The sequence below is a fragment of the Enoplosus armatus genome, chromosome 6 (genome assembly GCF_043641665.1).
Source record: "Enoplosus armatus isolate fEnoArm2 chromosome 6, fEnoArm2.hap1, whole genome shotgun sequence".
Taxonomy (NCBI): Eukaryota; Metazoa; Chordata; class Actinopteri; order Centrarchiformes; family Enoplosidae; genus Enoplosus; species Enoplosus armatus.
In genome coordinates, this window is record NC_092185.1 from 6,311,978 (window position 1) to 6,336,171 (window position 24,194).

Genomic DNA, 24,194 nt, shown 5'->3' on the forward strand with positions numbered 1-24,194 from the left:
AACTAATGATTATTTTCATTATGGATTAATCTGCTGATTATTTCCTCCATTAATCAATTGATTGATTGTTTGGTTTGTAAAAATTCTGAAAATAGTGAGAAAGGCCATCACAATGACCCAGAGCCCAAAGTGACACCGTCACAATGCTTGTTTTGGCCAACCAACAGTCCAAACCTCAACATTATTAACAACACATTACAATTATTATTGTAATATTACTAGACAAGAAGAAAAGCGGAAAATCTTCACATTTGAGAAGCTGGAACTACGAAAGGTTTTTACATGAAAAATGACTTCAACCATCACAATAGTTGCCAATTAATTTTGTGTCAGTCGACTTATTGATTAATCGATTAATCGTTTCCGCATGTATAAACTGTTGGGTAGTTTACATCATATTTTTCATACTCTTCATATGTATAAGTAAGTAAGTATATATATATAAGTAATGCGTAGCATTATAAATGGACACATGGTGGTGCTATCTGCACCTAAAACTTATCAGTACTTTGTTGGTCCATTCCTAAATGTTTCACTACATTTCATTGGACTGTAAGTTGGATGTATTGAAGACATCCTGCTAACTAACAGACAGAGTTTGTGTCTGATGTTGGCGTCTACAGAGGATTAAAGAGGATCTTCCAGCAGCTGTAATCTCCCTGCAGTCTGACGCTGCACTCTGCTCTTGTGCAGCTCCATTGTGCTCTCTCTCAGATTTTTGCCCCCAGAGAGGAAGCTGATAATACACCAGCATACATGACAGATTGGATTCATGCGGAGGATCTGATATCATCAGTGTACAGACTCCTGTCCTGGAGTGACGCTGCCTGTTCCCTGTGGAGTAGGGATCTGTAGACCTGTTAGTTAGTCGGTGTTTCGCTGGATGTTTGGTAGAAGACAAAATTAAACATCTTGTTTTTATCATTTTAGCTTGAAGTGCTGCTCTGTTTCAATAGGGTTTGCTTTTGTTATCTTGTTTACTGCCATGTGAGGCACTTAACATGTTTTTATTATTATTATTAATATTAACAATATTATCCTCTTCAACCCCACAGACCATTCAGCCTGCATGTCCACCATTATAAACGATGTGCAGCAAAGCTTTATTTAAACTCACAGAACTTTACTGTTCTGTTTAAAAAGATACCAAATATGTCAGGCTGCTATACAATCATGCACAAAGAAATATTTTTATTTGGTGAGAATGTGCAGTCATTACAGTGTTCCAACAAGCAGATACAGATATGAAATGTTGTCATTCAGCATGTAAAAAATATATTTCTTTCTTTTTTTAAGTCTAGCTTACGGCAACATTTAAGGGGGAACAGAGTCCATTTAATCGTGTGATATTAGGGTGTCTGCAAGTCCTGGAAAAGTTTTAAAATGTCAAATACCTTCAAGGCTTAACATGATCGTTAATACAGTTATAATTAATAATGTGCAATTTTAAAGGTGCTTTTCTGATTTATCTTCAATGAATCATAAAGTCATCTAATAATCATGTTCTCATGTTTTTCAGTAGCAGAACTGGTTTTCTTTTTAATTTAACAAAAATTTAAAAACTCCTAAATTAAAGTTGACAAAACTATCAATCATTTATTTATTGATTTATAGTTTAGAATAATTATTGGACATGAAAATATCACTACATATTATTTATCTCGTCTTATTTATCAAGTTTAGATTTTATTTACTTTTATTTGTTTTTAATATAAAGCATTTGTAAGTTTATTTTGATGAGTTTATTATTATCATTATTGATGAATCATCCAGTAATCTGAAATAATTAGGGGCCAGCTACGTCATACCCGTGACGTCGTCCGGAGGCTGGAGGGGGCGGGCCGGTTCCTCCAAAGATCCGGCGCGCAGCGGGCAGCGCGTGTCACACACCTGGAGGAGAGAGGAACGCAGCTCGCGGAACTTTGTTCTCCGTTTTCTGGCAACATGTGGGCGCGAGCTGTGCTGTGCGCGGCGCTGCTGTCCGCGCTCTGCCCGGCGGGGAGGACGGAAGCCGAGAGGGACGAGAGAGAGGTCCAAGACTACGGCTACTCCAACTCAAACAGACTGGTAACTACCCAGAATACTTCTACTAGTTGAAATACTGCAAATAACTAGTTACAAAGTACTTTATCGTGTTCAACATTTAATCACAACTTTATGTATTTTTATTAAATTATTTATTTATTCTTCATGTGTTTTATTTTGTTTTTTTAGTTTGAAGTATGAGGTCCATTATTTTCTCATTTCTATTTACACATTTGTGGCGACTTAGATAATGACAAAAACAGTATTCAAGAATAAACTGGTAAATTAATATATTAGATATCTGCAACGATTAATCAATTAGCAAATATTTTGATAATTTATTAATCTTTTCTTAATTCACCAACAAAAAGTATTCTCTGGTTCCAGCCTCTCCAAGTGAGGACTTCCTGCTTTTCTCTGCTTTCTATCATCATTATATCTACATGTATAAATGTTTTATATCATTATAAACTGAATATCTTTGGATTTTGCATTGTTGATTCGACATAACAGGACATTTGAACACGTCATCTCAGTGACAGTTACACTATTTTCTGACATTTTATAGACTAAAATAAGTAATCGATGAATAAAGAAAATAATCAGCAGATTTCGATAGTTAAAATCGTTTAGCTGCAGACAATTAATCTGTCTTTTTTAAAGCAGAAATTTGCTGCTTCCAGCTCTCAAATGTTTCTGTAATCAACTGAGTTCATGTGGGTATTTTTTTTATATTCTATTGAACAAACAATTAATCAAATCAAAAATAGAATAGAGGATTATTAGATTAATAATGAAAATAATCCTTAGTTGCAGCCCTAAACTACTAGCCCTAAAAAATATTATTGCTCAGGCTTCAGTAGTCAGTTATCAATCGCTGAGCTTTTATCAAGTTATAAAGAAGTCTTTGTCACACAGACACAAATGAAATGGTGCCGCATCTTTGTCTCCACAGATTAAATGTTAGTGGAACAAGTGATTGTAGCAGTAATTTTAACAGCATTTTGTCGTCTCTAACTCTGGTTTGTACTTCGATATGGAGCCACTCATTTAAGGTACATTCATTGTGAGATTACAAGATATTAGTGTATACTAGTGTCCAGTGGTGGAAGAAGTACTCAGGACCTTTACTTTTACAGTAAAAACAGTTATACACAAGTAAATGTCCTGCATTTAACATTTTACTTAAGTAAAAGTACAAAAGTATTTGCATCAAAATATACTTCAAGTACCACAAGTAAAAGCCGAATGTCCCTTTTCAGATTAATGTTTATTACATTATTGTATTGTAATAATTGATGCATTCATGTGTTCATCACTTTAATGTTGCAGCTTGTAAAGGTGGAGCTCATTTTAATGACTTCATAAAGCAGCTTGTTAATGATCTTATTCTAAGTAACTAAAGTTATCAAATAAATGTAGTGCTCTCCAAAATGTCGTGGAGTAGAAGTATAAAGTAGCAGAAGATGGAAATGGTCAAGTTAAGTACAAGTACCTCAGAATTGTACTTCAGTACAGTACTTGAGTAAATGTACTTAGTTACTTTCCACCACTGCTAGTTCCTGTATGTCTGATGGAGTTATTTTCACCTGTTGGGATGATGAAGAGTTGTAGGCTTCGAAATGAGTTGCTCATCGGTTCCGTAGTGTGTTTATGTCTGTCAGCTTTATGCCTAATATGTGTGTGTGTGTGTGTGTGTTTTCAGCTCGGCGCTCTGCATGAAGTGCTGGAGAAACTGCAGACCAAGAAGATTAATCCCTGGGAGAAGAAATATGGACAGGTTCCCTCTGTGAGTCACACTTTCACACATCCATCAGCTGTTTGGCAGAAATGATGGATTTCTGCATTAACATCTGTCTCTATGATGTTTATAATGTTTGAAATCAGTAAATTCAGGTATATGTTTATTACTGAGCTCACAGTTAAAGCTGCTGTTGTACTGGATTACACTGAGAGGTGTTTCTGATGTTTTGTCCTCGCTGTTTACAAACATGAGGTGGTCAGAATATTAGAAACACCTCTGAATATGATGCAGTCCAGGACAACACCAGCACGAACTACGACCTCGGTGCTAAAACACAGAACTGACGCAACTTTATGACAAAGCTGTAGACTGCATTAGATTGTACATGTGGACACTGAGTCTATACAAGTCTATATATTTTCAGTAGCTCAAATTTGATTTAAATATCGTGTTTTAAACCAGTTTTGGTCTGCAGTAATGCCTATTTGGCACAAGATGGCGCCGCTTACCTCCATTAGGATTCAAAATAATAATTCAACCGATGTCTAAACAAAATGAACTGAATTAAATGAACTTCATCAATGTGAAGTGAAGTGTTTCAACTACTTATGTATGTGTGACATATGAATTTATTTTAATATTACAGCATCATGCCCTAGAGGGCCAATCAGAGCTCAGGACGGACTGATAAACAGGATCTAACAGGCTGTATGAACAGCTTCAATCCAATATTACATAAAAGCTATACTGTATACCGACTGTAGATACTGTTTAAACAGTGTTAATGTTAAGTGATCAGATGTGATGGCGCAGCAAATACCACAATGTGTAAGGACTCAATGACAAGCAGAAGTCCTGCTCCTTCATTAGTATTATCAGCTAAATGTACTTAATAGTAAACATAAGCAGGACGACCACATTCAGTTCATTATATATTATATACTGTAAATTATATATATATATAAATATATATATATATTTGATGCAGCAGTATTATAACATTACAGCTGGTCGAGAGTTCACATACTGTTGGGTATTTTATAGTACCGCATCAAATTGTGTAAGATAATCATGTTTTGTTTGTAAAATATTACCCTGCAAAGTTGAATAAATGTAGTGGAGTAAAAAGTACAATATTTCCCTTCCAAATGGAGCCGAGTAGCAGTATAAAGTAGCATAATGTAGTACTTGAAAAGTACTAAAGGTTCTTCAAAATTGCACTGAAGTACAGTACTTGAGTAAATATAGCCCCTTACAGTAGTTACTTTACACCACAAGAACCCACATCTGCTTACACTTGTATACAGTGTGTACACATGCAGTACTGTCTTTAAACACACACCGCTTTAAATCTGAATCAGGTATTTACGTCTTCGTACTTATATACTCCGTCTTGGTGCGTTTCCATCACCTTGTCGTATTGACATGAACGTGAACAGCCTCAGGACTGTATACATGATGTCCAGTGCGTCTGACATGTGTAACGTCGGTACTTCCTGTTCGCAGTGTGACCTCGGGGAGCACTGTGCCGTCAGGAAAGGATCTCGTATCGGCAAGATGTGCGACTGCCCTCGAGGAGCTTTCTGCAACTTCTTCCTGCTGAAGTGCTTATGAGCCACTCCGATAACACAGCAAGAGTCTATTTTAACATGTATATTTTCCAAATATATATAAAAATCTAAATGATGTAAAGTAGCCTAGAATAATATATATATAATGAACCCTTCATGAACCTTTATGTGAAGACTTTTTGTCAAGTTGTGTGTTGCATTAAAAGTGTTTCATGCTGCTTTTTCCATCGACTCCTCTTTGTTTACTGCTTTTTAAAAGTTCAACTGGGCGTGAATCAGAAAAACTGGACGGAGATCAGTCAGCTAAAAGCTATTTCAGGATTCCTGGATTTAGTTTAAGTTTCATGATCACGCCTCACCTGTTTAATGACAGTTGAAAACTCAGTAAAGTGCTTCCCTGGGGGGCTGGTTTGTGGTGGCCCATATAATATGAAACGACTTGTCTTATAAACGGATGCTGGTTCTCTTCTAACTTTGTTTTATTGCTCTGTATTTCTCGCTATCTGTAATTACGAACACACTTTGAGATTGTTAATACGCTCAGTAAGATCGCGGGTCAACAACAACACAGTACACCTCTTCTTAGTGAGACTTGAGGGCATGTAATCCTCAGCGACGTCTCACATCATCTCTGTGGTGAAGACGAGTTATCAGGACGGAGGTTCAAGGAAATACCTGAGCTCAGACATCCTTCACACCTTCAAGTAGAGCCATTAAACGAAATACTTGCGATATGATGGTTGTGATGATTGTTGGTGATGTTTGTCTTTAATTGTAACGTCAGAATTTCAAAAAGGAATATAAACAGATAAACTGGATACGAGGCACTTGAAATGACCTGGGGCCTACATGGTGTCAAACCACCTTTTCTTTGTTCAGTGAAAGAAATGTTTGTTCCTGTGGCCAAAGTCAATGATAAAAGTGAGGTAGAAAAGTCTCCATTTAACTGATCGATCAGAGTTTTTAAGACCTTAAACCATTAAATGAAATAGCTTTTATGGCCGAGTTTAAAACGCCTCAAGAAGCTGCTGAGATATCTTCGAGTCTACGACAACAAACCCATTGACCTGACATCACCTAGATGAGACAAATCTACAGACAAAATGTGCTTAATAAAAACACAAAAATCACAAAAACTAAGTTTGTGCCTTTGAGCCAATAACTGACGGGACGATTCATTCATTCTCCTCATTTATTCAGACATGCTTCCCCATTCTTTCTCTGACTCTACATTATGCAAAAAGGAAATGATAATTTAACACCAGTGCAGTTTTGAGGGTCAAAACATCTAAACCAGACGTCCACAAATCAACAGTCCTGCACAGCAGAGGTTTTTTTTTGTCCCAAAGGGTTTTATTAGGAAGATACTTTACAGACGTCTAGACTCCTCGGGGCTGCTTGAAGTTCATGCCGACGGTGGGCTGGGTGACCTGCAGGTTGGACAGACTGCCGAAGTCCTGAAGAACAGAAGAAAAGAGAACCGGTCTGAGTGCTCAACACCAGACATCAATGTGAAAACGGCAGATTTTAGGGGGGAAAAGCTGTCTGAGAGCGCCAGGGTCTGATAGGAATAGGTTATCCTTCAAACACGGGAAAGGCTCGCAGGTTGTTCTTCCTGTACTATCAATGACCTGGCGACAAGGACACCATGATCACTTTCGATACAGGACAGAGGAAAATACAAGTATTGCTACTACGGTTTAGTGTTAAGTTACTCTTTAAATAATCTACCGTGAAACTTAGTTCATATTCTCTTTTGAAAGAATGAATAACATACACAAAAAGGTCCCAGGTTATCTTAAATGGGTTTATAGTCTGCATCTTAAGACCTAAGTCACGGGGTTGCCCCAAAACTTTGTTCATATTTTATAGAACTTTTCTGGTCCAGTGGGTTAGTCTCTGAAAACATCCCTCACATCTCCCAGATCCCTTTCTGTTGACTCAAACATGGCAGCTACAGGCAGTGAATTCTGAGTGGAAGCTGCTATTCTCGTTAAAGGTTCTGTAACATTTACTGGGAAGTAACTCAGATTGAGAATCGGGCCCATTAAAGCCTCTCACATTTTAACTCAAAAGACGAGATCAGCCTGGGATTGAGGCAGCCGGTTCCAACACGCTGACTACAAATGTGGACATAACTTTAAAGTGCTTCTGTGGCCTTAAATTAAGTAAATCATTTACAATTTAAGGTTAAAAAGGCTTACTGGACAGAACTAATGATCATTGTGCAGATAGCGTTAAAGGTTTTTCCTAAGTTCTCGAACTGTCTGATCCTTTGATCTTTATCTTACAGACCATCAGTGGACCAGCACCTTTAAGCTCCTCATTATATTGTTGTTTGAGGCTCTAAAGCATCCAAAGGAACTTTCTCACAGAACTTAACCTGCAGGAAGTTTCTGGCTCCTTAAAGTGTCTGAGTGTCCTTTAACACTGGACCCAGAGCAGTAACATCATCAGTAACGAACCCTGCAGCCTCACTGACGCCTCAGACTGAGCTGCCTCCTTCTGATCAAAGAGCCACGTCATTAAAAAGCAATCGTAAAACTGATGTTTTTAGTCCTGACTTTACCTCACAGAGTCAGCTTCCTTTATATCTTTCTACCTTTCTTTGTTTGGTATGTTCTCTGAAATCCTCTAGTTCCTTTGTAATGTCACATCTGTTTACTGCACTTTGCTACTGTGATGAGGTAGTAATAACTAGTAACAGCAGCAATCAGAAGAGGTAGTCAGATATTTTACTTTAGTAAAAGCAGCAATACCACAATTTAAAAATACTAATACATCAGCAAAATGTACTTTAAGTATCTAAAGTAAAAGTACACATTATGCAACACAGCGCATTTTAATGTTGTATCCGGCTGCAGTAAAGTTGTATTTACTATATCATGACGGGTATTTAAAATCTCCATCTGCAAAGTAACCACATCTGACAAACGTAGTGGAGTAAAAGTATTGCAGAATATCAAAATACTCTTGTACAAGTATAACAGAATTGTAATTAACTTTCCACCCCTGGTAGAAATGTACTAATCTGTCACACAGAGACTTACCAGCAGCTTCAGCATCTCCTTGGTGTCGGGATCAACTTCAATCAGCTCCTGGTCCAGAGCAGACACCTGCACAGGTAAACACACAGGGAGGAGTTAGACGTCAACCATCTGCCATAATGTTGCATTACGTCCACAAACTGATCTGCAGCAGCAACTCTTTCACATCGTTGCACCTTTTCCCGCTTCACTTTTTATTACTGAAGGCATCCTTTTAATAATGAACTGAGGCGAACAGGAAACAGCAGGAAACATTTGGGTTCATACCACAGCTGCAGATTAATCGCTAACAAACAAAATGTGTATAATATTTTGATTTCTGTTCATCAAAGTTGGAAAGATTGTGCATGGACATGAGTTTGTGAAGCTGAATAATGCTTTTATAGGAACACAACACATCGTTTCCAATACTTTGATGCAATTCAAGAAAAATATCCCTCATTAAAAACAAAGGTTACCTAGAGTTGGATATGTGCTTCTGGGGAAATACAGCACATCCTGTTGCAAACCTGATTTGATTTAAGTATTCAACTGCAAAATATCTTCCAAGTGCAGCGATAGTTAATCAGTTTTAAGTGTGGCTGAACTCTGATCAGAAGATACTGAACTTGGACAAACACATTAACCAAGAGAAAATTGATTAGCAATGATTTCTGAACTGTGCTTTACATTAAACATGCAGGATGTCACTCATAAAAAGGTTTGTCTGAGAGCGCCAGGGTTCAAAAGGAACAGATTATCCTTCAAACACGGGAAAGGCTCGCATGTTGATTTTCCTGTACTATCAATGACCTGGCGACAGGAACGCCATGATCACTTTCGATACAGGGGGGACACCGTTTACTGCACAGCAGCACAGACGAGTCAAACGTGCACAACAACAAAGCAGATGCTACTTTAAAATGATTTCCTCCGACAGAAAGCTCAGGTCTTGTTCATCTGTGTTACATCGTGTTACACTAATAATTAATGGTCAAAGGTCAAGGTGTGGGTTTAGTGTATCACTGGAGGGGGGTGGCAGGTCCCCAGGTACAAGGACTAAGACAGTTAGCGATCAGCATCACTTATTCTTCTACCTCAAAGCTGAATACCAGCACACACACAGGTCAGATAAACCGGCTGATCCTCAAATGGCCTCCGATTACAGTTTACTGACACCAAAACTGAAAGCAGCAGACATACAGGAGCCATGGTGACCAGTAGACAGCATCTAACCGGCTACCAACATCATGTAAATATCTTCAATTAACTTCAGGACTCTGACAACTACATAAGATCACCTTATTCATCATGTTTGAAGCTTTTCTTTAAAGAGGACAACTCTTGAAATCAAAGAGAGAAACTGAAAAGCTGGTCAATAACTCAGAATGTTTTATTCTGCCAGCTCTACATCAACACAACAAAATACATCTTAAAGTGACCAGAAGTGCATCAACATCTCTGGCACATTAACGCTAACGTATTTATTGCTGCAGTGTATTTTGCTGTAAAAGTACAAATGTTGATTTATCCTCTGAGCAGTTATACCTTCATTAACTCCATAGTGTTGGGAATGAGACACGTCCCAGTCAACACCAGCCCATTCCCAGTTTAACCCACTTCTACCTGAGTCAGCAGAAACCCTCCAACCAGACAACTATGAATGCATCCACTTCAGGATTTTTCCAGGCAAAAAAGTCGTCTGGTGATCAAACTGAGTGTGCCTTCACTGACCTCTGGAACGTAGTTGTCCCTCCTCTCCCTCTCCTCCTCCTGCAGTTTGATGGAGATGCCTCTGACTGGACCCCTCTGGATCCTCTTCATCAGATGCGTCACATACCTGCAGCAGTAAGCGCCAGAGATATAAAAATAGAGAACAAAACAATCCCACAGCACGACGCTGCTTCAGCATCACACATGGAAGAGAAGTAAGTGAATCACGATGACCCGCTGTGATACACTTAAGTGTTCCAACCATCATGGGGGGTCTGTAAATCATGAGGAGTCCCTGCAGGTGTGGCACTTCATAGGGAGATATTGAATTTGACTGTTAGGTAATCCTGGCCTACATTAGCAGGCTTGATGTTAGCTGCCTGTTCACTGACACTATAAAGCAAAGTACAGAACGGAAACAGAGGCAACATGGACTATACTGACTTGAATTTAATATTGTAATTAACACTTATACACTCATATTTGCAGTAAGTGTGTATGGGAGCGCCAGGGTTTGACAGGAACAAATTATCCTTCAAACACGGGAAAGGCTCGCAGGTTGATCTTCCTGTACTATCAATGACCAGGCTACAAAGGATGCCATGATCACTTTCGATACAGGATGGCGGACATTACAGCCAAACGCTCGTCCTCCACTCGGCAATAAAACTCACCCAGCGATCTTGTTGCGGAGCTTCTTGCTGGGGATGATGGCGATCTCCTCACACACCCTCTTGTTGGTGTGGAAGTCGCTTCCCAGCCGGGTGTAGTATTTCTCGATGATGACCCTGGCGGCCTTTTTCACCGTCTTGGTCCTGACTCGTCCCTGCAAGAAGACCACAAATCTTTATCTAGCTCTCACTAAATAGTCAAAGAAAGCATCCTCAACTGTCATCTTACTCAGAACGAGACCAGCGTAACATCACCGGTTTGAAAGCTACATGTGTCACCTAAAACACGTCTAGCACTGTTCACATCATATATGGATGGTTGAGGTGTGGAAAACTCCACTAAATGTGTATTTAGAGCCGATTACGTTTTGTAGCAGCCTCCTGGATGAATGACAATCTTCAACCTTACACCTTCAGACCAGTGGATCGTTTCATTCTGAAGTAACGTGGTTGAATGGACCTTCATGCTCGCTACATCTCTACGTAATTTCTCTATTTACGGACAAGAAAATACGCTCCACGTCGACAGCATGTTCTTTACAGTTTGACAATCATCGAGCAAACACACCCGTGTCTCAAGGAATATAGTTTAACAGCAGTACTTACACTGCTCTGGTCGGTATGTTAGCTATACCCTCCGGCTGAAGCATTGCTGGCTACGTTCACGGCAGGGAAGCTAACGTGAACTCCCGGCTTAGCCTCCAAAGCTAACTAACGGTGAGCAGTAAATGTTAATAGATTTGATCGCTTTCACGACCCGTATTCAAACATACAGACCAACAGTGTTATTTTGTTGTTCCCGTCAAATTAAATATTAAATCCGAATAAAATCCGCGGCTCATTGGGCACGACAACAGCTCCACTCCGCCTCCTCCGTTAGGAGCAGTTCTCCGTTACAACACTGCAAATAAAATGCTGTGTTTGTGTCATCTACCGCCAATATTGCAATTATTGTTTATAATAAACACTCCGGCCTCCATGGATGAAATATCTGCGGCATTAAAACCGTTACTACGCCAGGATTAGTTTAGATAGACTGGTAGACACGTAAAAATCACCCACCATGTTGGATCGGCCTGGTAGAAGAGGACGAGCAGACTTCCGGTGGAAGTTTAAATCACCAGACGGAAGTTGAGAACAGAGAGAATCTGCTGCTGCGGCGCCCTCTGTCGGCTGGAGGTGGAAACTACAACAACAACAACAACAAGGACCACAACCACTACTCCAACTGCTACAAATGTATTAGAAGTAATTTGGCTCATAATACAATTATCTTTACCGAACACAGTCAATCAAAGATAAGAAATAAATAATAAATGATCAATCGATGGTAGGCCTTTAAAATTAGCAGACAGAAAGAAATGTCAGAAACAATTTTTCAGTGGGGATCTTGTCCTTGCTGAGAGAAACTATGATGTGATTTATGGTCCAAGTTCAGATTCTAATATTAGAATATTAGCCTGATGTTTTTTTAAGATCTTATTTCTTCCATCTACTTGCTGTTAAAGACATAAAATACCAAAAAAAAAAACAAAACAAAACAAAACAGTGAAGTTCTTTTTTGAATGTAACATCACAGTTTGTTGTTCTGTCTCTGAATGATTTATGGCCAACCAGTAACTTTGTCATTTCTGTCACTAAAAATATTATTTCTACAATATGATCTCTCAGTAAATTATATCAATTAAACTTGGATATGTCAGAAACTACCCCACATTCCTCTTAAAGTGACAAACAAACTTAACGTCCTCAACTATATTAATTGTTAATAATACAAAACTTAAAGATCTCACATCTCAGTAGTGGACAGTGAGTTTTTACTGAGAAGAGAAAAGCAGAAATCAGACCTGGAAGCATTTATTACTCAGAGAAATTGCAGATTTATTGCAGAAATACATTCTCAGTGATTCTTGTCTTTGTACAACAAACATCTCTCCTCGGAGGAATAACAGACTTAAACATGTTACTGTTTGAGAACTGAGAGATGGAAATATAGTTGGAATATCAAATCACATTCAGGTTTTGGATTTATGCTGAAATGACTTTTACCAGAGAAAAGGGACTTTTAAAATCCATCAAAATGTTAATATACATAATAGTATCTTGACAGACAGACTGTTGCCCTGAATGAGATAAATAAAATCAACTAAAACATCCTGGTGTCTCTCTGTCATTGTCCTCTGTCTCAAACAAAACCAAAATATAATTAATATATAATCTTCAAACATACAAATACACAAAAATCCTTTCACTACATTCATGTGAATTGATATATTTATCATGTCAAACCAGATGCTAGTCAGTACCATCTACAATAGTCTAAATTTAAAGCCATTACAGTATTTACCTTATGCAGTATCAGTACATATATTAACTACAAGGGTTTAGTCTATAATAACTACTTTATTATAACGGGAAGAGTCTAACACTTTAGGAGCCAGATGAGAAGACGGATTTCAGTTTCATCAGTGTCCACAGACACTGCAGAAAGCTGTGTTTAGCTTAGCTTAGCACAAAGACTGGGGACGGGGGGGAACTGCTAGCCTAGCTCCAACAAATGCACAAAAAAAAATACACCTTCCAACAACCAGTGGTGGAATGTAACAAAGTATATTTACTCAAGTGCTGTACTTAAGTATACATTTGAGGTACTTGCACTTTACTTGAGAATTTCCATTTTATGCTACCTTATACTTTTACTGCACAGAGATAAACGAGTCCTGTCTCTGTACTGGACGCACAGAAATGAAATTTATATCCATCTTCAATATTTTCCCAAACCGTTGTATTGCTCCTTTAACTACAGCATTTAAGTTTATGTTTGTTACAATAAACAACAACAGATCTGGTTGTATGAGTTCCATTTAGTGTTGAACCAAAACGTGCAGAAACACTATTACGGCCCCTTGAATGTGCTATTTCCTAAAACTGTTGAGTTTTCATTTGCTGCAATCTAAATCAGGTATTTCGTGGGCCTCCATAGCAACAAGGCCACAGTTTTTCCACGTGTCAGTTGGTTTGTAATCATTTGATTTCTTACAAATGTGTTTTAGAAGAATTTGAATAAAATGAGAGGGGCCTCTTGAAGCCCCTGCATCGTTTTCTTGTGTTTAATCTCTGTTGTATGGAGGGTCAGTGTTAAACTCTTTAAGCTCTTAATGCTCCTGTCATTACAGTTGATTATGTCTTTGCGCAAATTCATCTACAGAAAATCTGTTTGACATCTCAGGTCAAAGGCAAAATATAATTTGAGCATTTTCTATTGTGTATTTGTTTGTTTAACAAGCATTTCCTGGCCTGAGTCTGTTAAAGCTTCAGATAAAGTGCTGACAAGTTACAATAACTTTTCTTTAAGTGCATGCAGAACGTACAAACACTGACAGCAATCTAGTCCTGCCAGCCAAAAATACACAATACCACCCACCACGCTGTTACACGTAAATTAAACTTACTTAATAATATTTTTTTTATTTATACTTATCATGAAATTGTACATCATAGTGGATGCACCCAAATAGTGCTCTATTCAAAGCAGTCTGCAATCCATCTTAGTGAAAAATGTAGATAGCATCAGACTGATGTGGCTGCATTTCTCAAGTGTGCCTAAGTATAGAAAGAGAAATGTGCAGTAATGTGAGAGGCAAGAGCAGCTTTGTGACGGAAATGAAGCTAAAAGTCTTAAAGGGAAACATCTAAAAATGTCGTATTTACTGACTGAGCTTCTCTTCAGCAGCTGGTGTTTTTAAAGAATAACATGAGCTCAGAAACTAAAGTGCTCTACAGTAGAAACTATGGCCTTCCTTTCCTGTTAGACAGACACGTCGGCTGCTGATTCGCTTGTGAAAAAGTGCAAATAAGAAGCTGAAAAAGTTGCATATCATCGACAGCACACTCCTGCTGCTGAGCAGAAATCAGATCAGCGTCTGATTCCTGCGTTCAGTGTGGAGTCTGTGGATGTCTGATATGTTGTCATGGCAACGGCAGAGGCACCAGCACGTCCACGTAGCTGACGGGGAACATTCCCGATTGGCCGCCGAGCGTGCCCTCGTACCAGTTGGCGTCGACCTGATTGGTGAGGACGATGATGTCGCCCTCGCTGAAGTCTAGCTCCCCCTCGTGGTTCGGGTGGAAGGAGTACATTGCCCGGCAACAGGGCTGGTCCAGGACCAGCTTACTGTCAGCTGGGCGAGAGACACGAGACACAGAGAGAGAGAAGGATTAATGAAGGATGTTGTTGTCTATTTACTGTTAGTAGGTTTAAAGATGATTTAAGATGTATTATTGTATGTGCACCTGTGGAAAAGACTTTTCTCTAGTAGGACAACAAGCTAACAATTTATTTTGTCTGCATCCTCGTCCCAGATGGTCTCATAGAAAAGCTCGGGGGTGCTGCTCTTTATCAGAGGCGTTAGAGGAAGTTAACCAGAAGTACATTTGTCAAACTGACTAGTTAATCTTCCTCTTTAAAGTCTTCTCTCTTGTCAAAACCAAAACATACTGTTTGAAAACACTTCTGACGAAGCATCAAACTCACCTTTGTGTCGCTTGTGGACGTCAGTCAGTATTTTCTTACCGTAACAGGAGATGGGACTGCCGGGTCTGGACGGTAACCCTGTGAACTGCTCTCCTGTCACAGACAGATGTGCAGAAAAGTACAACATCTTATACAATTAGATATTTTATTCCAGAGAAATGTGAAGGGATTATATATTTAGGAGTAACCTGAGGAAACTGTAGATGTGACAGACGGCTGGTGGTAAAATCCAATGCTGCCGTTGTGTTCACTTCTGATTCTGAACTTTTTGGGCCTGAATCGTCGCTCAGGTTTGTTACTGGCAGCGGTCAGCCTGTTTCACAACATATACAGAACATTTAAAACTTACAGCCATGTCTGCGTCAGCACACTTACAGTGTGTTAACATTCATTATGGTAAACATCAGCATGTTAGCATTATCATTGTATCATTTAGCTCAAAGCAAGGCTATGTCTAAGTACAGCCTCACTGAGCTGCTAGCATGGCTGCAGACTCTGGATTATGTGCTTATCTCAGTCTCCAAGCAGGGACACTAAACAGAACACAGATACGTTCAAGTGAGTTGCAGGTTGTTGTGGATTTTAACTCAGAGATTCATTCATGGTCTCAGAGAATAAACCCTCCGGATGTCTTGACTTTTATTTATTGCCCACATCAGGCCAAAATGTTCACAACATATCTCAAAATCTAATAGGAAGATTGCAATGAAGTTTACCAAACAAAGTCATGCTCCCCAGAGGATCTCTCTCCATTTTTGGTATACATGAGCTCCTCTCGCACCACACAAGCCAGTTTACAAACGGCCAGAATGAGATGAATATTTGTCGTGGGTAATATATCTAGGATCTTATCGACGCTGGTGATACTGTGGTCTGTGGATGTGAGTGGTATTGAACATGGGCTCACCTGGCCTGCAGGTTGCCATGGAGACCCAGCAGGATGCGGTGGGCGTTGCGGTGAAACTCCAGCAGTGCAGCGACCAGAGCTGCCAGACGACTGAGCTGATCGACCTGCAGGAGGAAACACGGAATACAGTGCTACACCTGTTATCTCCTGATTATGAGATATCTCCCCGTAATTATGAGATAGCAAATCACAATTATGAGATACAGAGTTCTAATTACTAGATAAGGTCTCCAATTTCTTTTTTTTGGTGAATGCAAATCGGCTCCATAGAAATTGGTCAGCTTCATTCCTCATCAGTTCTCATCAGGGCGGGTTACTACTGTTTAAAGTCCTTCACAGGCTCCATTATTGTTACATCTTTATTGAATTTTCCAACATTAACTCCAGTTTTATTATCCGACTCACGTCGTTCTGCAGCAGGATGAACATGCTCCTCTCCGCCAGCTCTTTGGAGGTGATGAACTTGTCCCAGGCCTGTCGGACCTCCTCCGCTGGGACTTTCCCTCTTCGTCTCCTCTTGTAGTCGAAGTCCAGCCGACGACCGTTCAGCTTCTTCAGCTGGAACTGAGGAACCAATCAGAGCAAAGATCAGAAACACAGATGTGGTTATTTAATATTTGGACAAAAAAGCAGTTTCAGTTTCAGTTGTATTGTGGATACAATGATTATATTTGTGCTAAAGTTGGACAAAAATGTGAACTTGCGAAACAACCTTTTTCTACAGTATCTCAGAATTTTTGTCCTCATGGTCATAAAAGTCAAGACTGTGAAACCTTCAATATCAAATAAGAAAAGGAACATGAGTTTTATATTTCCGTGTTTTCTTTCCATGATGCCAACAACAGCATCCTGATGAGCCTCCTCTCACCCGGATCTCCTTCAGCTCGGTGTTATGGAGGTCCTGCAGGGGGTCGATGAAGGTGTGTTTGATGTTGACATCCAGAGCGTCCCTCGCCTGAGCAACCTGCTGCAGAGCGTCACCCACACCAGTCAGAGCACCGCCTGAACCACCAGAGGATGGACCAGAGGACAGACCAGAGGACAACCAGAGGACAGACCAGAGGACCGACCAGAAGATGGACCAGAGGACGGACCACAGGACCAACCAGAGGACGGACCACAGGACGGTCCAGAGGACCAACCAGAGGACGGACCAGAGGACAAAAGCAGGATGAACAGACAAAGAACAGGAAAAGCAGCAAGAGAGTCAGCAGAGTAAAATATAAACAAATAAACATTTAAAACTGACTATAAACTTCAAATATACTGAAAACTGTAAACAAACATTCAAAGGTTCAATTTATTCATCCATAAAAAAAAAGAAGTTACAGAGCTCACTGACTATCAAAACACAGGAAATAAATATCGACAAAATGAAAGCAAAGAGAGAAAACAATGTATAACTATATTCCGTGAGAAAACTGTTAAAATTAAAGCAGACTAAAATTAAAATAAATTAAAATCTCAGTGTACATCCGATTTACAAAGTTCATAATCTGGGATTTATTTCATTCTCAGTTTGCTTTGAACCAGACAAGGGACTCAAAAACTGACAAACTGGACTTTATTCTGTAAACAAACTTTGACTGTAGTTTAAACTAATTCACGTTTCATTAGGGCTCATTTGTTATGCATTGTAAGACTTTTTAAATCAGAAAATAAAGAATAAAAGTTGCAGGTTTCTTCTTACTGGGAAAATTCAGAGGTGAGTCTGGTGGGAGCGGGAATTTAAAAAACATTTATAGGTTTTTAAGGTGTTATTAGTCCCTAAAACTCTTCCCTTTCTCACAGTTTGCTACATTACATGTTTAATGTCATTTTTTCCTCCATTTTTGACTGTTACCATGGAAACGCAGCTGTGCAGAAACTGACATCGTACCAAATTCAGAAGCAGCTCCGAGCTCCTGGCCATAGAGCAGCATACAATCTCCCAGCATGCCCTCCGTCTGCGGGTAACCAGTCCACTTCGCCTGTCCTCGAATCCTCGACATCGTGTTGAGCATGCTCAGTTTAGCTCTGTACGCTGTGACATCACAAAGACATTCACTTGTTAGTGATGATCTGAAAATTAGAAAACCAACCTGAACAACTTTCATAATCTTCAGACCTTCATTGTCTACAACAAAATAAAATCACTGGAAAAAACATTTACTATATAATACTGGAGAGAATGAGACAGGTGTTACTGTTGTGTGACTATATGAGATCCTGCTTCTGTACTTAGTGTTTATTACCCGGGTTTGGTTGGAGGAACTCTGTTGTTTTGGACAGCAGCTCGACCAGCAGAGAGTGGGTGACTACGACACTCTGACAGAGAAAGAGAGAGAGAGAGAGAGAGGAGGCAGTCAGTCCAGATCAGATGGAGGTCTTCGTATGAGCACATAGTGATGAGGTCACAGTTTTACCTTCTCCATCTTCAGGAAGTCGTCATCCATCTTGGTTCCTTCAGCTCCCATCAGCCTCTCGTTCAGCAGCTGCAGGAACAGGTGTGGAAGTAACATCAGTAGTTGCATCAAAGGCATCCATTACAGTGATAGTAGCAGAAGTAGTGGCAGGCTACAACTAGTCTCATACAAAGGTGGAATTCACTCAAGTACAAATTCGAGGTACTTGTACTTTACTTGAGTATTTCCATTTTATGCAATGTCTACCCCACTACACCTCAGAGGGAAATATTGGAAATATGGAGTATTTACTTAAGTAAAGGATCTGAATTCTTCCTCCACCACTGATTTTTAGGTACTTTTTTCCATTTCACACTTCATACTTCTCTACTCACTCTCTTATATTTTCAGGGATGATTTACTCTTTAATTACTGGTGGAAAGTAATTAATACATTCAACACTTTGTAATAAGTAATCACATTTTATTCCTGATAACTGTACTTTCACTTAATTACAATTTTAAATACAGGCCTGCTAATTACAGTGAAGTACTTTTACGTTGTGGTATTTAAAGGATGTGAGTACTCCAGTCTAGTAGCACCCGTTTTTACCAAACTGTAGCCTGACAGTAGTATTGTTGTCTGAGCTGTGGTAACAGTATCAGTGGTAGTACTGGAAGTAGTACTAGCAGCAGCAGTTGTAGTAATCATCATACTAGTAGCCCTTATAGAAGCAGCTGTTGGTAATACTGGCAGTACAACTAATACGCTAAACAACAACAGTATTATGAGATAACAGGTAAACTACAGGTGAGGTTTGCAGATGGAAACATAAATCACGGGTTAAAATGATCATATAAGTGTGGCTGTATGATCTGATGGATCAATACTAAACTGATGGATTAATAGTGACCTGACGGATCGATATGTGTACCAGCAGGCCCTGTGTCGCAGTAAAACCACAGACTGATATGAATCCTATCCCCCGGTAGATTTATTAAAACATCGTTCCGGTTTAACCCGGCGCGGCCCGGCGTGTCCCGGTTACCTGGCTGGCTTTGTGGAGCTGCTTCTTCATCCCGGAGACAGACATCTTCACCGGCGGACCGGACGCAAATGCCGGCCGGCCGGGGATCTGTGGAGCTGCCGCCGGGAACAGATAAGCTCCATCCCGTGTGAGATGCTCCTTCCCCCGCAGAGAGTCACTGCACCGAGCCGCTCCGCCCCGCCGGCTGGAGCCTCCGGGACTTCTTATTTCTTACTATAAATGTATTACTAAGACGAGATTTTGTCTTAAATAAGGTTTATCAGTATAATCACTGGCTCGTGTATATATATGGTCATTAAGCTACAGGGTCTGTCACTGCAACATTCAGCTAATGAGGCTATATCACACCATGTAAGTTCACTTTTACACAATTTATAGGGAATATGTTTTTTAAAATTATTATTATTTCTTTAGGTGTATTGCTGGTTTTATTTTTATATAATTTATTGGCACATTAGTCTATATTCTGTTCGAGTTTATTGTTGTTATTTTCATTATAATAAAAGTTCATTTTTACTGGTTTCTTAAAAAGCAATTGCTATTTATATCAACCTAAATGATTAATTATTGTTGGTATGTATTAATAAAATATATGTTACAGGCATTAGCTCATAGGATTGTTTTTATTATCAGAAAAAGTATAACTTATACTCTAGTATATATGTTCTAGTATTGTTAATGTCGTTGGTGTTAAATTTAATAGAAATCGTTTTTTAATCAAGTTATGTTTTTTATTTTTATTGTATCATGTTTGTGTTTTCCGCCACAATTAACTGTCACATTTCTTGCGTTATGTTTCTTGTGTGTACTTCATTTCCCATGAGCAGTAGCGCCATCTGTCTGTCACGTGACTTTCACCTAACGTCACATGCCAACATGGCTGCCGCTGTTTCCCCCGAACATTTCGACAACTTACAGCTTCTCCTGAAGGTATCGATCCATTTTATTGACACTTTTTAAACTCTCAGGGTTTGAGCTGAAACTGTGTCTATTGTTTATTTTATTGTTGGCTGTTTGTTGTTGATTAACGCAGCTGAATATTAGGAGATAGTTCATCATTAGCCTGCTAGCATCAGCGCCTTCATGTTCATGGATGTAGTGAAGTATAAAGACACTTTTTACTTTTAACTGTCAGATAGTATCTAGCACCGTTTTTAACCGATATGTTTGTGAGTCTGAATGAAGTGTATGTATATGAGAGTGAGCAGTACAGTGGTGTACAAATACCACACTGTGAAAATACACCACTAGCAGTTCAAGTCCTGCATTAAAAACCTTAGGATGTGTTTTATTATGTGTTATTTTACTAGTAACTAAAACTGTCAGACAAATGTAGTGAAGTGAAAGTACAATATAAAGTATCGTCAGAGCAACAGTCCAAAAACCCCAAAGAGCTTCAATTCATCTTCACCTTTGAGAAGCTAAAGGAGAGCTGGGTGGCTCAGCGGGTCACATGACCACAGTGTCTCCAGATGTGCACATGATGATGATGATGATGATGATGTTGTTGTCTCCTGAGGCTCCGTCTAAAGACGCAGTGAGAGACGTTTGTGTTCAGAGTCACAGAGGTCCGAGTCGCCGGCTGGCAGAGACCACAGCAGTCACACTCAGCATCCCTGCAGTCCAGGCTGCACAGGTAACACACACACACACACACACACACACACACACACACACACACCTGGAAGCTCAGACAGTCAAATCTGTATTTCAACCTTTTGATGTGCCCAAAAAACCAAATGGAATATATGAGGTGACTTTTTTTAAACCTGGAACCATCATACAGGATCTACATTTTAGATTTCAAGCCTCCACAACTGTGAAACAGAGCAAGAGTTGATTTATAGATGAACAATAATATCTGTAAAACCTGTTTAATGCTCCGCTCTGAGAATCACAAGAATCTGAATGCACACTGCAGTGAGGAGAAAAGGGTGTGGGAAATATAGAAATAGGTAACTAGAAATAAGAGGTTGCTGTCAGACAAAATTAATCCAGTTACAATGGCCGATACAGATGTTGGACTACAGAACAAACAGATCAAACGTGTGTGTTTTCCCTGCAGCTGGTTCAGTCTCTCCACCTTCTGTCTCAACACGTCCTCTTCTACAACCTCAGCTCTCCTGAGCAGATCCTCGCTCTCTTCCCCGAATCTTTCCACTCCAGTCTGAAGAACCTGATCACCAAGATCCTGCTGGAGAACAGGTCAGCTCCCCCAAAGACCCACACCGATCCTTCCGGGTCCATTTCGCTCACAGCACCACGCCTGTACCACAACATCACGCTTGTTTTAATGTCAGTGTTAATGAACCAAACTGTTCAGGATTTGTTGGATTTACAACATTATAAATAGCATTTACACTTGTCTGCTGTGAGTCGCAAATAACAGATGATCATTTATCTGCATCGTCAACATCAATTAGCCTCATAATTACTGCCCTCCCATCATGTGTGTTGCTTTAAACTGCTTTTACATGGCTGCAGGAACTGAATGGTGGATGTGGTCTTTGTGTTTTGCTGCTTCCTGACGCTCAGCAGGATTTGGTGCTTTTGTTTGTGTCTTATTGTCACATGTTTGTGTTTCTTAACCCGTCACTTCACTGGTTTTGAGGACGGCAGTAAAGAGAAGTTGACTGATGTGCGTCGTCCTTTTAAAAATAAACAAAATGAAGAAATTTAGGTTTTTACTGATGCTGCAATGTAGGTGTCAAATAATGACTCAAAGGATGTTTTTGGATGTCAAACAGCACGACTTGATGTCTCCGTACACATACAACACTGTCACATAATAAATTAAAAAATCCAATTATCATTAATAGATTGGATCATCTGGAGCACTTTATTTTATGGGTCCATAATTTCCTAATAATAATAAAGGATGTTTTCTGGATGTAATTTGGAACGAATTATTGAAAAACCTGGAATTTCTTTGAAAAAGAAAGTCTCACTTTAAATTTAAGTAAGTATTTATTCATTATTAGTTTTTCATTAGAAACTTGACTCTCTGTATTTGTTGAATTGTCCACAATTGTTCACAAATTCCACGTTTTCAGTTGAACACTTTCTCTTAATTTCACTTTTAATTACAAACTAATTTCATTCTTCTTTCTAGAACCCTTCAGAGGAAATTATTGATAAATTACAGATGTGTAAATTAAAGTATTACTGATTCCTCTTCTTCCTATTGGCTGGCTAAATATGATGTAACTACAGGCTGTAATGATGTCACATGTTTCCCTCTGATGTTTTTCAGTCCAACATGGAGAACAGAATCTCTCAGTAATCAGAGTGAGTCCATATTCATTCATATTCATGTTTACATACTTCTGTGTGTGTGTGTGTGTGTGTGTGTGTGTGTGTGTGTTAGGCTCTAAACTTTGTGTGTGTTTTTATGTGTGTGTGTAGTCTCTCTCCCCCAGCTGAAGGAGTTGGACTGGAGGGTCGACATGGTGACCAGCTCAGACTCAGTCAGTCGTATGTCCGTCCCGACCTGTCTGGTTCAGCTCAAGGTAGGTCCCAACCTGAACCACAATCTCCACGTACTGCAGTCATGTGATCTCTGCATACTGAGGTCATGTGATCTCTGCATACTGAGGTCATGTGATCTCTGCGTACTGCAGTCATGTGATCTCTGCATACTGAGGTCATGTGATCTCTGCGTACTGAGGTCATGTGATCTCCGCGCACTGAGGTCATGTGACTTTCTGTCAATTTCTAACATGAACTAAAACCAGTATTCACAAATGAATAAAAAGACATACAAACCAACTCAAAGCAGAACTTCCTTCACCCAGATCACAACAAATATTTTCTTACTTTCCACTTTTCATTAGAATTATTATTATTTATTATGAATCTGTTTATTAATCGGTGTATTGTGTGATCATCTTTAGGTGTACTGCCACTGTAATCGAATCATATCATCAGGTTAATGTGCCTGATCGTCTGTTACGTTGCTTGTCATAATCTTGTATATGTGATGTGTTTTCAGATGGAGGATCCCTGTCTGTCAGCAGGCACAGAGTCGGTTTCCACGGTGACGGTGGAGCTGGGCAGGGAGTCTCTGGACACCATACTGGACGGACTGGGACGCATCAGAGACCAGCTGTCTGTGGTCGCTGGGAAATAAGGACTCAAACCCCCCCCCCCCTTTCAAACAACTGATTGGCTTGTTGGGTGAATGACATCACAGCTCTGTCAGTGGACATGTTTTACATTCTGACAGATGTGACAGATGTGTTTGGACTGAAGCTGCTGATGTTTCATGCCACAAAATTTAAATAGTTTTGTCCTGGAAGTGCCTCTTTATTAACCCTTAATGAGTTAATTAATCAGTTAGTAGATTTACTGACATGTATATGTTGTGATTTTGTTAACTGATTTATCATCAGTCAGTTATTACTGTGCAGTTTTTTGTGTCATATACTTTTTTATTTTATTGGCTGCAGATCATCAGACCAAGAAAGAATTAATGTGTCATTATGTTGACATTTTGTACATTGAATAATTAATCAAAATAATAATTAAGGGTCTAAGCATGAATATCAAAATAACTACGTGTCATAGATATT

At 39.4% G+C, this 24,194-nt stretch overlaps 4 protein-coding genes and 3 non-coding genes across 7 annotated transcripts; 2 read left to right on the forward strand and 5 right to left on the reverse strand.

The window, feature by feature from the left end:
• The first annotated feature begins 1,944 nt into the window (after positions 1 to 1,944).
• Positions 1,945 to 5,383, forward strand: cart2 (cocaine- and amphetamine-regulated transcript 2). The gene is made up of 3 exons (XM_070907604.1): positions 1,945 to 2,067; positions 3,731 to 3,814; positions 5,276 to 5,383. Exons 1-3 carry the CDS (start codon positions 1,945 to 1,947, stop codon positions 5,381 to 5,383), a joined length of 315 nt encoding a protein of 104 aa, XP_070763705.1.
• Positions 5,384 to 6,518: 1,135 nt separating this feature from the next.
• LOC139286404 (small ribosomal subunit protein eS17) lies at positions 6,519 to 11,861 on the reverse strand. Its single transcript, XM_070907168.1, has 5 exons — positions 11,813 to 11,861; positions 10,754 to 10,905; positions 10,101 to 10,206; positions 8,391 to 8,456; positions 6,519 to 6,797 (listed from the first exon to the last, which is right to left on the reverse strand). The coding sequence occupies exons 1-5, from the start codon at positions 11,813 to 11,815 to the stop codon at positions 6,720 to 6,722; spliced, it is 405 nt and encodes a 134-aa protein (XP_070763269.1). The 5' UTR covers positions 11,816 to 11,861; the 3' UTR covers positions 6,519 to 6,719.
• Positions 6,883 to 7,009, reverse strand: LOC139287207 (small nucleolar RNA SNORA71). The gene has a single exon (XR_011597412.1). It is a non-coding gene; the product is annotated as a small nucleolar RNA SNORA71 (small nucleolar RNA).
• LOC139287208 (small nucleolar RNA SNORA71) lies at positions 9,091 to 9,217 on the reverse strand. Its single transcript, XR_011597413.1, has one exon. It is a non-coding gene; the product is annotated as a small nucleolar RNA SNORA71 (small nucleolar RNA).
• LOC139287193 (small nucleolar RNA SNORA71) lies at positions 10,575 to 10,702 on the reverse strand. The gene has a single exon (XR_011597399.1). It is a non-coding gene; the product is annotated as a small nucleolar RNA SNORA71 (small nucleolar RNA).
• A 2,858-nt stretch (positions 11,862 to 14,719) lies between the features above and the next one.
• On the reverse strand, positions 14,720 to 19,668 carry sh3gl3b (SH3-domain GRB2-like 3b). Its single transcript, XM_070907076.1, has 10 exons — positions 19,624 to 19,668; positions 18,597 to 18,665; positions 18,426 to 18,498; positions 18,071 to 18,214; positions 17,060 to 17,193; positions 16,597 to 16,755; positions 16,192 to 16,295; positions 15,473 to 15,597; positions 15,285 to 15,377; positions 14,720 to 14,931 (listed from the first exon to the last, which is right to left on the reverse strand). The coding sequence occupies exons 1-10, from the start codon at positions 19,666 to 19,668 to the stop codon at positions 14,720 to 14,722; spliced, it is 1,158 nt and encodes a 385-aa protein (XP_070763177.1).
• An 824-nt stretch (positions 19,669 to 20,492) lies between these two features.
• commd9 (COMM domain containing 9) lies at positions 20,493 to 23,778 on the forward strand. The gene is made up of 6 exons (XM_070907928.1): positions 20,493 to 20,553; positions 21,143 to 21,259; positions 21,689 to 21,828; positions 22,877 to 22,911; positions 23,029 to 23,132; positions 23,615 to 23,778. The coding sequence occupies exons 1-6, from the start codon at positions 20,500 to 20,502 to the stop codon at positions 23,750 to 23,752; spliced, it is 588 nt and encodes a 195-aa protein (XP_070764029.1). The 5' UTR covers positions 20,493 to 20,499; the 3' UTR covers positions 23,753 to 23,778.
• Positions 23,779 to 24,194: the final 416 nt, after the last annotated feature.